Below are 13599 nucleotides of genomic sequence, written 5' to 3' on the forward strand. Positions count from 1 at the left end.
AAATAAATAAAATAAAGATACTAAACTCCCTGTTAACTCTGTGCAACACTAATTAAATGAATTATAAATTTAATTCTGATGCATAGACGTTGATGTAAAAGATGTTACATAATTATACAGGCGTATATTATCAGATAGATCTTCGAATTAGTATATGCAATGTTAAATCATCTTTTAAAACGACCTAGTAATTTTAGTGATTATGTATTGCCTTATAAGATAGTATATCATGACATGTAACACTTACGAATTTAATTTCAACAATAGAAGCGAAGGTCTTCATAGGTTTGGATGAAATTACCTTCATAAACACAAACCCTTAGTCACGGATAATTTAAAACAGATTAAAGTGTTTCTTAGGGGAAAAAAACAAATAAAAGCTGTAAAAATGAAAAAAAATAAAATATAAAATTGATTGATATTTGACACTAAAATAAATAAATAAAAACTTTTCAAATTGAATAATTATATAGATACTACTACCAAAGACCAGAACGCTAACGTTAGCATATTATACAAAAATATAGACACTAGCCAATTTTCAGAGTTTTTTGTTTTGTTAAAAATTTAAAATTAAAATCAAAACTAACTTTTTTAAAAGGAAAAAAGGCCTCTAAGAGGGCTACTGGTCAAATCAATCAAATGATGTTGGAAATCCAGTAGCCATAAAAAATCAAGAAAAAAAAGAAAGAAAATTATAGTGCCTCAAAAATGGAAATGAAGCAGGTACGGGACACATGTATTTTTGTTCATTTCATGTAGTTTAAGTGCCATAGCTGCGGTCCCCAGCATCTCCAAGACCAGGAATTATAAACCTAGACAAGTGAAATTATAAACATTAATCATGTAGATATTAATATATAAAGCAAGCTAGCTTTCAATAATATGAAGTAATAAAAATCATAACTATAAATCTATGATGTGGGGAGGCACCGACCCTTTTTCATTAACTGTAGGATCAATTATTCCAGTATATACATGAAGCCTGAAAAATAAAAAAGGTGATTTAGTTAGAAAGTACATGCATTTTCTATTTCAAGATAACAATCAATTTGGACAAAATGATATACATAAATTTTGTAATTTACCACTTTGTCCAAAATGACAATTCTTTTGGATGGGAGTGCATTTAACAAAAGGCTTGAGGAAAACAAAATTAAGAAAGTTAACAGAGTTATGTGAGTACCCAGGAAACTGCTCGCTAAGCTTTTGAAGGGCTGGAGGAGCAGCCACAGCAGATATCTGCAATGTCATCCATTCCATTAACAAATTAGGAGAATATATATATGTATCATGCATAATGTGGATAGGGTAATGCATAAACAGAAGCTGTTTTAACATTATTATTGTTGCTAGAGCTAGAGACCAGATTATTGGATAGTGAAGCATGATGTTGGGATTATTGGAATATAATTCTAGATTATTGTTGCTAACCACTTTAATGTGCTTGTTGCTTACTCCACGTTCCTTTAATAGATTGAGGGCTGCCACTATAGTACCACCTGAAATTCAGCAATAATAATAATAATAATTAAAAAAAATCTGACCACTTTATGGCGTAAATAGATTTTCAAGCATATGCAACATAACTTTGGTGCAGTAGATATTTTACAATGCACTATTGTGTCCAAAATATAACATTCACTCCCAGGCCCCAGAATCAGTGGTTATAATTCGTTGAAATTAAAAAAATTATTCAGTCTCTATGAATAATTTGTAACTAGTAAACATTTGAAATAAACAGACAGAAGTTAATTATTGTGCAGATTCAGGGTTAAACCCTAAAGTGGTCCCTAAGATTTGCCATTTGCATCGAAAAGGTTCCCAAAATACCAGCTGCACTGTAAACATCTCCGAAATCGGAAAATTGCACCACGTTAGTCGTCCACCTCCTTTCCATCAATTTCCTCGATGCCGTGATTGACCTGGCATATACGTGCCACACTGGAGGAAATTGACCAAAAGGAGGTGAAGGACTAACGTGGTGCAATTTTTCCAATCTTGGGGACGTTTCCGATACAATTGGTATCTCGGGAATCTTTTCAGTGCAAATGGTGAACCTCAACGATCACTTTCAGGTTTAACTCTGCAGATTCATAGTTTTACTAAATTTTCAATTAGATACCTATAGTTTACCTATGTCCTATAGTTTAAAGGTTTATAAATTACAATCAAGTCCCTATAGCTTAAACATTTCTAATCCTGTTCCTATATTACAAGCATTTTTCAATCATGTCTCAAATTTAAAAATTTGGGGACCAAGTCTCCATACTGAATGATAATCACAAGTTTTTTGAAATAATTGTGTAACATAAGAACTTGATTACAAAGTTTTAAATTATAGAGCTTTCATCCAAAAAGCATTTGTGCAATATAGGTTTTCATTAGAAGTGTTTACTATAAGGATCTGATTGAAAATTTTTGTATAATACAAGGAATTGATTACAAACTTTCAAACCACAATGACCAAATTGAAAATGTAGTAAAATAATTTTGAAGCCAAAGAGATGAACCAAATCACATTCATATGCAGCCTGTGTAAGAGGCAGGCTGAATCTCTACTAAATATTTAACATTGAGATCCTAATATCTGTTATTATGACAGCTGCTTTTAAAATGTTGCTTTGAGGATTACATGAATAATATAGAGCATACACGTGTGATAACGAAATTGCATCATATGAACCAGGAAAGCAAGGTAATAGGTTCATTAACAGGAAATGTTTTTCTTTCGTACTTGTAACCTATTGAGCAAAATGAATAAGAAGAAATTCCTTCTATGATAATGGCAGCAGTAGAAAGGTTTCAGTCTTGATCTTCTGATATCAAAATGCAAAACATGAGTGAATACATACCTGTTGCCAGCATAGGATCAACCACAAATGCTTTAGATCCTTCTGTAAACTTCTCAGGTAACCTGAAAATTGCATGAAGGAATACATAAATGAAGGAGCTCAACATGTCACAACTCACAGTTCAATAAATAAATTAATAAATAAAAGATACAGAACCAGGTCAAACAATAGGGCAGCCCTTATGAATCTCGCTGAAATGGTCACAAAGCCGCCCATACAAGTGAAGGAAAAACAAGGGTAACAAAACATATTACCCTTTCAAGTATAAATTTCTTACTTGTTCAGATATATGGTTGGCTGAAGTGTTTCCTCATTTCTGCTTATTCCTTTTGCAAATGAAAGGGGAATAAAAGAAGTTATTATTCAATTTAAGAATTGAGAATACATATTGCAATTTTAAAAATGAGCATCAACAAAATTCACAAGCTTTAAACAAGTGATCATTTTATCTCAATGAATCAGACGTGGAAATATACAAATATGCAAAACCAGATTTTTCCTGCTTAAATGATCTTTTTCAATTTGCCTCCAATGCCAGGTTTCAAATAACATAATAAGCAACAACAAGCATAGGCATCCAATTATTTCATTAAGTACTAATAAGAATCTGTCATGACCTAGATGGTATGTTTTTGTTGCAGGCAAGATCGACGACGCATGCTCGGCAAGAGCAAGACCAGCTCTCAAGATTGGAATTACCTGGGGAAAAAAATTGGGGGAAAAAGGTATAACATCAGTTTAGTTCAGTATGAATATAACAATATAATTGTCAGACCATGCGGACTTCAATTATAGAAAAAAACATCGAAAGCAATATGCTACTTACGGCCACAGGCTCTCTTGGATCAATGAATTCCACTGAAGCAACACCCATAGGTGATTGAATCTCCCCAGCCACAGTAGGCTGAAAAACAATTAAAGCACCACAGAGGAAAAAAGAATGAAAATCCACATGCTTGAGTGTCATAATAAATGTAGAAAGATTATTAAATGGGAATTTTAAATAACATCAAAGGCATAACTATTTAATACAAGTCATCATCACAAGTTCACAACTAGATTCCTGTATTAGGGAAAGCATGGTGCAGATGCACTTGCACTAAGAAAGCTATAGACTTCAAAATCAATCTGCCTTTGGATTTTTGATAAGTCAAAAATATAATGCTGAATACAGTATTCTAAAGAACTCATAATATTGCTTTATGTTTCAGAAAGCCAATACTCTGGTAATTTCATAGGCATAGATCCAGTGTTACTTTAACCAGGAGATGTAATTGGGCCATTATACAGAAAAAGAACATTTCAACTCTAGTTTAGTATGCAATTATTTTTCTAAAGGAAAAGTTTTACTTTAATACTGAATATGCCTGAAATTGTCTTTAGGGGCTTATCATATATCTATCCTAATTTGGAGTCTCAATGCAAGATAAGGATTTAGTTCCAAATCCTTGAAAAATAATCTATTCTAAGATCTATATTTAAATGCAGATATAGTTTCTTTAGGGTGAGTATCCAGTTGAATAAATTAGCACAGAAAGGTTACTATTTCTGGTTGTTAGTTGCAAATAAACCTAATTTATCATACCAAAGTCTCGACTATAACATGGAAAATGAAATGAAAATAGAGACAAATATGATTTTCTGTTATTGATTATTAGAATTAAGAATTGAAGGTAAACCAAGTATTTATACATCTAGTAAGGTGCATGATTAGGGCATGCACTCTACAGTAGCAAAGCTCCTATAACTACCCAAAATGTGATAACCGCTTGACAGCTGGCTAACTACCCTGCACATGATGCTAGCTCAGACTCTTCTTAATTAATTGAAGTTGGTAAATGCTGTGAAGGTTCTAATAAATGCCATTAACATTCCTAAAATGGTGATCAATTCTTACACAAGAAACACATAATTTATATATGGTTTCATGGCAACTGACTCAGCTGCCTATTTTAACTTGAAAAGTTAAAACCCATGGCATCCGAATTTATTCATGCCCTAAATTACACTCAGTGTCTTCATATCCGGCACATCTGCCTTTTACCAGTAATCCCACACCATAATCCTAACCCATGAATACTAAGAATTTGTTTGTCCTACCTTAGACAGAGAGTGAGGAATCCATCGAGAACAAAACAAATAGCTCAAGCAATATTTTGAAGATGTTGATAGAAGATGTTCAAATAATTTATAGAATGAATGTCACTTTAACCTGACCACCTCTAGAGTCTACATACATGTAATGCCTTAAATTTTTTAGTTTAAAGTTAAATCTTAAATACAAAAAAGTTAAAAAGTTGAAGCATGGGGAAAATAAATTTTTAAGGCAAGGGCATGAGCTATGCCCCTTTAACTAACCAGCCAATCCCTTGAAGCTTCATACATTAGTAGCCTCCCCAACTCAGCCATTGCATTTCCTACATTAGAAGCATTAAATGCCAAATAAATATGAATATAAATAATATTATATCAAGTCATGCTCTTGGAGCAAATCTAATGATCCTCCAGGAAAATCTACAACCACATAATTTCATTTATAAAGGGTTTAGATTATATAAAAACCAGAAGATCAATGGTTGTGAATGTTCCTAGTGAACACATTAAATATCTTCTAGGAGTATGGCATGAGTTTGTCAGGAAGCTACATTTCCATTAACCATTAACCAAGGAAGTAGCTATTAGCGAAATAAAGTGATGAGGCTGTTCAGCTGTTCCAACATTGGTTATACCGTTACAGTACACTGATCAAAATCGGGTTAATGTTAGGTCCACATTATAGGATGTTGCTAAAATAAATTAAAAACTTTGACACTCACTGAAGATAGGACAAGGAGTCTGCTCATTTCTCAGAACTGAAACCCAATGCTTGATCAAAGGGTGTGGAGGCACATACACCTTCAAAGCCAAACAGATCAAAACAACCAATTAAGCTATCACAAAACACAGACAAACTCATCAAAAGGAAAATTAGCTCCATTCCCTCTATTTGGTGTTTATCAGGGCATAACAAACCAAAAACAAATAAAGCCTTAATCCAAAACCACAAGAGGAATAAGAATTGAAAAATAATAAGCATATTAGTTAGCCATTTAGTGCATGTTTGGAAATAGTTTTTGTTTTAATGAAATATTTGTTTTCCCTTTGATTATGAAGTCTTTTGATAGTTGTTGAAACCATAGCAAGTTAAATCCAAAAACACACATTTAAAAAGAGAAATCACAAAAAAGAGAAACCTTTATTTCCCCTCTCGGTAGATAAACCCCATAAACCCAGAACCCAAAGACAAAAATGGCAAATTAAAAAAAAAAAAAAAAAACACACACACACACACACAAACACACACAATAGACAAATTAATCAACTAATCAAACCATCAAAGACTTTTGGCTCCTTTCATTCCATTTTTTCTCTTAGCAAAAGGAATAAAAACACAACCACCCCGTCCCCAAAAGAAAAATTAAAAAAGCAATAAATAAAAGAATTCCGGAATGAGAAGAAGAGAAAGACTAACGAGCATTCGGTTGTCAGAGACAGGCTTCTCCTCCATGGTCATGTGAGAGCTCACAGCAACACACGAACGGCGCTGAGCACTGGAGAGAGAGATCTGAGTGGAACCAACAACAAACATCAATAAAAAGGGGCGCATATAAATAACAACAATTTAAATTTAAATTTATATTAAAAATTAAAAATAAAACGGTGGGGCATAATTGTTAATTGAGATACTGATAATCAATGACAACAACAAAAGAACAAAATTAAAATTAAAGTAATTAAAGTTCTTTTTTTAAGGCAGCTTATTTCACTCTTTTTAAATAAAATTAAATAAGAATAAGAATTACGTGAATGACATGAGAATTGAGAATAGTAACTAATTGCCTTTCTAGTTGTAGTTCTGAAGAGGGAAGATGAGGAGGAGGAGGATGGAGTGTGAGAGTGACATGTGTGAGGAATAAGCGCCGAATCGGAAGGGGAAGAGAGGTTAAGATTGAAGTGAATACGGCACCAAGCCATCATCAATGAATGAATGAATGAATGAATGCTTTTTGTGTTTGTGTGTATGAGTATATTTATGGTTTTCAGCAAATTCAAGATGATAGTTGTTGGTTGGATTATTTCGTTATTTGGACATGGATAGAGATATCCTGATTATGCTCTAGTTTCCATTTTCATTCTTTTTATTATTTTTACGTCCATCTAGCTTTTAAAAAATAGGATTTTTTAATATCTATATATATAGTCACGGATCCAGAAAATTTTGATAGCGAGGGCAAAATATATATAACATTATAATAATTTTTATAATAAAAATAATATGTTTACATAAAAAATTAGCTATTAAATTATCTAATATAAATTTGTGTATAAATACATATATCATTTAACTTATTTTTAATATATATTTTGTATTTCAAAATTTATATTTTAAGATTTATTCTGTACAAGCAATTATTTTATATACACGTAACATAATTGTTGTTATAATTATATTTTGTTATTGTAAAATATAATTAAGTTTCAAAATATCTAATTACAAATTAAAATACTAAAATAGTAATTTAAAAAGTAACATATAATTTAAAATTTAATTTTTTATATTTCATATTTTAAAACCTTAACAATATAATTAAAATATTTTTTTATATATGTCGTTAAACAATTATTTAAAACTCAACTTTCATACAATTAGCTCTTGATGATATTCACAGTTGAAAAAGTTCATTTAATTAGTGTAGTTATTATGAAAAAATCTAAAACTAATTTTAAAAGAAGAAATACAAATGGATAGATAATATTCTTTCGAGTCGATTTCTAAGAAAGAACATCAATCTTATTTAAATTTGAAACTTGATCATTATAATGGACATCTAATATGAAGTTCTCAAATTGGCTATCAAGTGTCAAAAATTGAATAAAAAATTATTGCGGGGTCAAATTTAATAATTTAGTGGGGCAAATAAATATTATTATTATATACTACTCAATAAAATTCTAAATTGTAGTGGGGCGCTTGTCCCCACACCCTAAGGAGTGGATCCGTCCCTATATTTAATTATTTATATGTGTGTGTGTTTTGAGAGTTACCTGAAACGTTGATTTGGGCCTGAATGTGAGGTTCAGACTTCTTAGGAGGCAGCGTCCGACTTGTTCTCGTGTCGAGGTGCTTGTTGCCTGACCAAATTCCTTGTGAGGAGATTAGGGTGGTACTTATAAGAGACTTCGATGTTTAAGTTAGCAAGGGTTTTAAACAGGTTTTTAGTAGATTAGAACGTGACCTGAGGAGTGTTAGTGTATATCTAGTCAAATAGATAACCATCTTTGTTGGATTTGTTCCATCTTTATTGATGGATAACCATTCCCTTTATCTTGGGAGTTTGTTATGGTCTATTTTTTAGCGAAGATCGAGATAATTGGAGAGATTCGAGGAGAGAGTTATTTTTTAGATAAGTATAAGCTGCATCTTTTTGACGTAATGCGATAGAGGCCACCCTTTTAAGCGGGCTGACTTTTGTTTTAGGTCAAGTAATGAATAATATATATTATTTAGTATTTACTACTAAATGGAATTACAATTGAAATTATAAAGAGGAGTGCTAAGGGGCCGCAACTTTTGTGATTTGTAGCTATTAAGTAGCCATCAATGATGTTTTTAATGGTGCGAGATTTTATCTAATGGTGTAGAATTTCTCACTTTTCTTTTGCTGGTTACATGCTGGTCAGAATTTAATAAAGTTTCTAGTTTCTAGATTTTTCCATATTTTTAAACTTAATTATTCATCTCGTATGTCCTTCAACTCTATACAAATTTGTTATTTACCTCATTTTTTTTGTGACTTAAAAAAATAAACAAAAACTAAGAGAAAAAAAAATAAGAAACTGCTTAAGAAAGACAGTCCCGCTGAATACTACTCTCAAACTCCTTCCAAGGCAATGGAAGCTCCACTTGGGGAGAAATAGTCCTCATTGCATCTTTGCCATGATGTCTGCTACTGTATTTACATCTCTCAAGATCAACCGGAGATCAGCACGCCATTTTCAAGACATGATATATCGGATTTTTAACACCAAAGGATCGATAAACCCAGAACAATCTTGTAAATTATTGACAATAGTAAAAGCCTCCACACAGTCTGTCTCACATATAATGTCTCTTTGTCGCGAGTCCCATGCTAAAAGAAAGCCTCTCCAAATAGCAAACAACTCTCCTTGCAAAATGCTATGACTCTCAATTATTCCCAGACAGCCTCGTTGCCACCTTCCCTTCCAATCTCTGCTAACACAAGCAAAACCAACTCGAGCACCACTGTCAGGATAGCTAGCATCACAATTAATCTTGAAGGTACCCACTGAGGGGGAATCCAAGAGCCACTAATGGTTGAGGGGATAGATAGTCGTTGCAACTCAAAAATATTTTGGAGCTCCTTTTCTAAGGATAAAGCCATACCAATCACCTTGTCTGTGGTCCAATACTCGTGAGGATGAAAGATCTCGTTATTTCTCGAACACCAAATCCACCAGAGACCAGAAAAGAATCTATAGGGGCGCTATTTGCTATTATGTAAGAACCAACTCATCAAATCCACTGGTTGATCGGAGATCCCTAAAGCTTGCCAAACAAGTTGGGCTTTTGGACAATTCCTAAATCCACTAATATTTACCTCATTTAAAAATAAGATATGGTCAATTTTATTTTGTTTGTTTATTGTATAAATGAGATCATATTAGACAAAATTTTAAATTCTATTTATATATATTAACCATAAACTAGTATCACTATCATTTTTTTTTTTTTTACAAATGGCTAGCAAGGGTGATATTCCATTTGAATTTGTTGGTGTTACACTGATATGCACTCTTTGCGAGAAATTTCTAGCTAGGTTGAAAATCTTATATTGATGAATATAGAGACTTGGTCTAAAAGAAATTGCAATTCTCAAGATACTTGTTCCTAACAATCCTGAGAAACTAATGATTCTTATATCGAGTTTTTTGGCTTGAGAAAAATTATCATGTTGATATTTATGTGAAAATTTTACCCCAACATAGAAGTGATGAAATTATATGCTGAGGTTGGCGAGATCAGAATTGTGGTGGGCCTTCTAATTCGGTGCAGCATATTTCACCCAAAAATAACAATAATAAGGATGAGTTTGTACCAGCAATTTCTATTGGTATTAGATCAAAATCCCCTAATTCCTTTCAAAATTCAACATTCCATCAATATGTTATGTCATTTTTGCGAAACAGACCATTTTACTACCGAGGTATGCTCAAGAAAGGAGCCAAGAGCACTAAAATGATATCAAACAAATAAAAACCAATATATATAGCCAAATCATTAGTATATGTATATACATTTTTTTATGACAGAAAAACTATCATTTAAAGAAATAGCTAAGTAGCATTTACAAATTGTAGAATACATATTAGATTTGAAATTAAGTAAGAAATAGATAAACTCTATATTGAATTATGGTTTAAGAGGAAGTATCAAGTTCAATTACAAAAAATCATATAAGACAAAAACAGTCAAACAGAAATAAATCACAATCTCTTTTATTTTTAATTTTACAATAAAAGTGCTGTAACATAGAAAAATATCTTATCTTCTTCTCCGAAGAAATTTAAAGGTTTTTCGAATTTGAAAATAGTTTTATGGATGAAAAGTTTTTTTTTTTGAATCTTCATCTTAAATCTATAATACCATACCTAAAACATCAATAAAAAATATCAATATACCACAAAGAAAATAAAGAGAACAACTTTAAAAGATTATTGTAGATCTAGACTGGATCTCAGATCTAAATCTCTAAAAAATAAGAAAAAAAATAACAGGAGCAATAACAAACAAACAGAAAAAAGAAAAAGGGCTGTACACAGAAAAAAAGAAAGGCGAGTAAAAACAAGAAAGGAGTGTGGATATTTTTTTATAGTACAAATAAGATATATATGTTATTTTTTATTACCGGAAGAGATAAATAACAAAATTTTATTATTTATCTTGTTTGTCATGTAAATGAGATATAGGTGTATATGTATCTCATTTGCATGATGAACAAACCGTATAATAAGGTATAAAAAGTTGTTTTTTTAGAAATGGTATATATAGGTAAATAATGTATTAATTTTATTTATTTTAAAAATTCCTTAAATATAATGTAATTGGAATAGTGAATGACCTAAAAATGTAAAGTGTGTTTGGTTTATATTTTTTGTTTTTACTTTCTTTTTCATTTTTTTTCATTAATTTTTGAAAATTGAAAACATAAAAATACAAATAAAAAATAAAAATACAAATAGATGTACTCTTAGTTCTCAACAGAAATATTTTTAAATATCAAAACAATAAAATATAATTAATTGGGAGAGAAAAAGTAAGCATGAAAAGATATAAAACAAAATTATAATTAAATTGTAGGGCAAATCACTTATTTAAGTCAAGGGGATAAAAAAATTACATGAATAAGCCAAATTAAAAATTGGTTTATGAATCTACCAATTCACATTTCTATATAGTTCGAATTTACCTAATTCGAACTGCGTTTCCATGTAATTCGAATCACCTGATTCGAATTACACACACCCACTAATTCGAATCCACACTAATTCGAATCAGGGTGATTCGAATTATTCACACACACGTGCACATAGTAATTCGAATTGGGCAGATTCGAATTACTCAGTTAAAAAAAACTATTAAAAAAATTTAAAAATATATATTTCGTGAGTAATAATTTAAAAAAATTTATTACAAAAATTTATTAAAAAATTAATAATTTAAAAATTAAAAAAATATATATTTTATTTCATACATTAAAAAAAAGCTAACAAAATATTTAATTACGAGATTTCTTTAAAATATTAATGAGTTATCAATTCGAATTCCATATAATACTCTTTTGTCCATTTTTAATAGCTCATGAATATTTTTTAATAAATTTTTTAATAAATTTATTTAAATTATACTACAAAAAATATTTTCTTCTATGCAAAATAAATTTAAAAAATGGCTTAAAAAATGTTAGGAGTACTATAAAAATTTGTAATGTTCTAATGACTTAGGTAAATACATGCATATACTCAAATTTTAAATAAAATACTCTACATAGTCAATAATAATTTAAAAATTAAAGAAAATATTTTATTCCATACAAAACAATTAAAAAATATATTTTATTCCATACAAAATAATTAAAAAATATATTTTATTCCATACAAAATAATTTTAAAAAAAAGGCTTAAAAGATGTTATGAGTATTATAAAAATATGTAATATTCTAGTGATTTAGGTAAATACATGATAAAAATATATTTTCTTTAATTTTTAAATTATTATTGAATATGTAGAGTATTTCTTTAATGTCCTAAGTCATTAGGACATTACAAATGTTTACAGTACTCCTAACATCTTTTAAGCTATTTTTTTTAAATTATTTTGTATAGAATAAAATATTTTTTTGTGGTATAATTTAAATAAATTTATTAAAAAATATTCATGAGCTATCAAGAATGAGCAGAAGAGTATTGTTTAGAATTCGAATTGCTCACCATATAATTCGAATAAGAGTGATTCGAACTTTCCCATGCGTAATTCGAATCATGTAATATCTCACCATATAATTTAAATAAATTTATTAAAAAAATTTATTAAAAAATATTCATGAGCTATTAAAAATGGGTAAAAGAGTATTGTATGGAATTCAAATTGATAGCTCATTAATATTTTAAAGAAATCTCGTAATTAAATATTTTGTTAGCTTTTTTTTAATGTATGAAATAAAATATATATTTTTTAATTTTTAAATTATTACTCACGAAATATAAATGTTTAATATTTTTTTAATAATTTTTTTTAACTGAGTAATTCGAATCTGCCCAATTCGAATTACTATGTGCACGTGTGTGTGAGTAATTCGAATCACCCTGATTCGAATTAGTGTGGGTGTAATTCAAATCAGGTTAGTTCGAATTAGTGAGTGTGTGGATGTGTGTAATTCGAATAGGATTATTCAAATTACATGAAAACGCAGTTCAAATTAAGTAGATTCAAACTATATAGAAATGCCTCTTGGTAAATTCATGAACCAATTTTTAATTTGGCTGATTTGCGAAAATTTTTACTCCCCTTAACTTATTATCATGATTTGCCCTAAATTGTACGTCTCAGTTCAATTTGATGTAGATCTAATAGCTATTAATTGGTTCCTCTCCCTCTTGTTTGTGTTAAGGGAATTTTTCGTCATTTGGTGAATGGACAAATGTTTTATCTGATTTTTTATACCCATTTTAAATAATTCTTAAATAAGTGTAATTTTGATATATTAATTTTCACATTGTAATTTAATAATCTCTATTTTTATAATAATTTCACTAGGTAACTAATTGGGTATCAGTTAACTTAGCCAACTTTTAAATTTAAAAAAAAATTAATTTTAAAAAATGTGGGCCGCCATCCTCCTCTTGAAAAGAAACATTATAAAATATAGAGAAAATTTCACTCTTTTTTTTCTGCGAGATGCTAAAATGACATGTTTCTTCCTTTTATTTTATAAATGTACATTTTTCTCCCTTCTAACTTTTAAAAAACCTCCTCTTTAATCCATTTTAATTTTTTTATGTTAACTAATATTAACTTTATTCATTTTTTAAGAAAAAATAATTTTCTTTTAAAAAATACCCATTAACAAAAAATTTATTTTTTATTATTAAATTTTGTTTACTAAAATACTCTTTAATAAATTAT

The 13599-nt window shown here is 29.7% G+C and overlaps 1 protein-coding gene across 1 annotated transcript; it reads right to left on the reverse strand.

The window, feature by feature from the left end:
• Positions 1-438: 438 nt before the first annotated feature.
• On the reverse strand, positions 439-7050 carry LOC112727812 (uracil phosphoribosyltransferase). Its single transcript, XM_025777716.3, has 12 exons — positions 6735-7050; positions 6367-6459; positions 5672-5750; positions 5214-5272; positions 3682-3759; positions 3473-3554; positions 3133-3181; positions 2856-2917; positions 1435-1502; positions 1187-1242; positions 938-985; positions 439-815 (listed from the first exon to the last, which is right to left on the reverse strand). Exons 1-12 carry the CDS (start codon positions 6870-6872, stop codon positions 764-766), a joined length of 864 nt encoding a protein of 287 aa, XP_025633501.1. The 5' UTR covers positions 6873-7050; the 3' UTR covers positions 439-763.
• Between the last annotated feature and the right edge of the window lie 6549 nt (positions 7051-13599).

This window comes from Arachis hypogaea, chromosome 12, assembly GCF_003086295.3.
Source record: "Arachis hypogaea cultivar Tifrunner chromosome 12, arahy.Tifrunner.gnm2.J5K5, whole genome shotgun sequence".
Lineage (NCBI taxonomy): Eukaryota > Viridiplantae > Streptophyta > Magnoliopsida > Fabales > Fabaceae > Arachis > Arachis hypogaea.

Bases quoted from the DNA above. Each gene is read 5' to 3' on its own strand.
- LOC112727812 (XM_025777716.3), bottom strand. From the start codon at position 6,872: ATGATGGCTTGGTGCCGTATTCACTTCAATCTTAACCTCTCTTCCCCT. The intron at 6,460-6,734 runs GCAATTAGTTAC...GGTTCCACTCAG, and splicing joins TCAGAACTACAACTAGAAAG to ATCTCTCTCTCCAGTGCTCA. The intron at 3,760-5,213 runs GTTAGTTAAAGG...ATTGTTTTTCAG, and splicing joins AAGCTTCAAGGGATTGGCTG to CCTACTGTGGCTGGGGAGAT.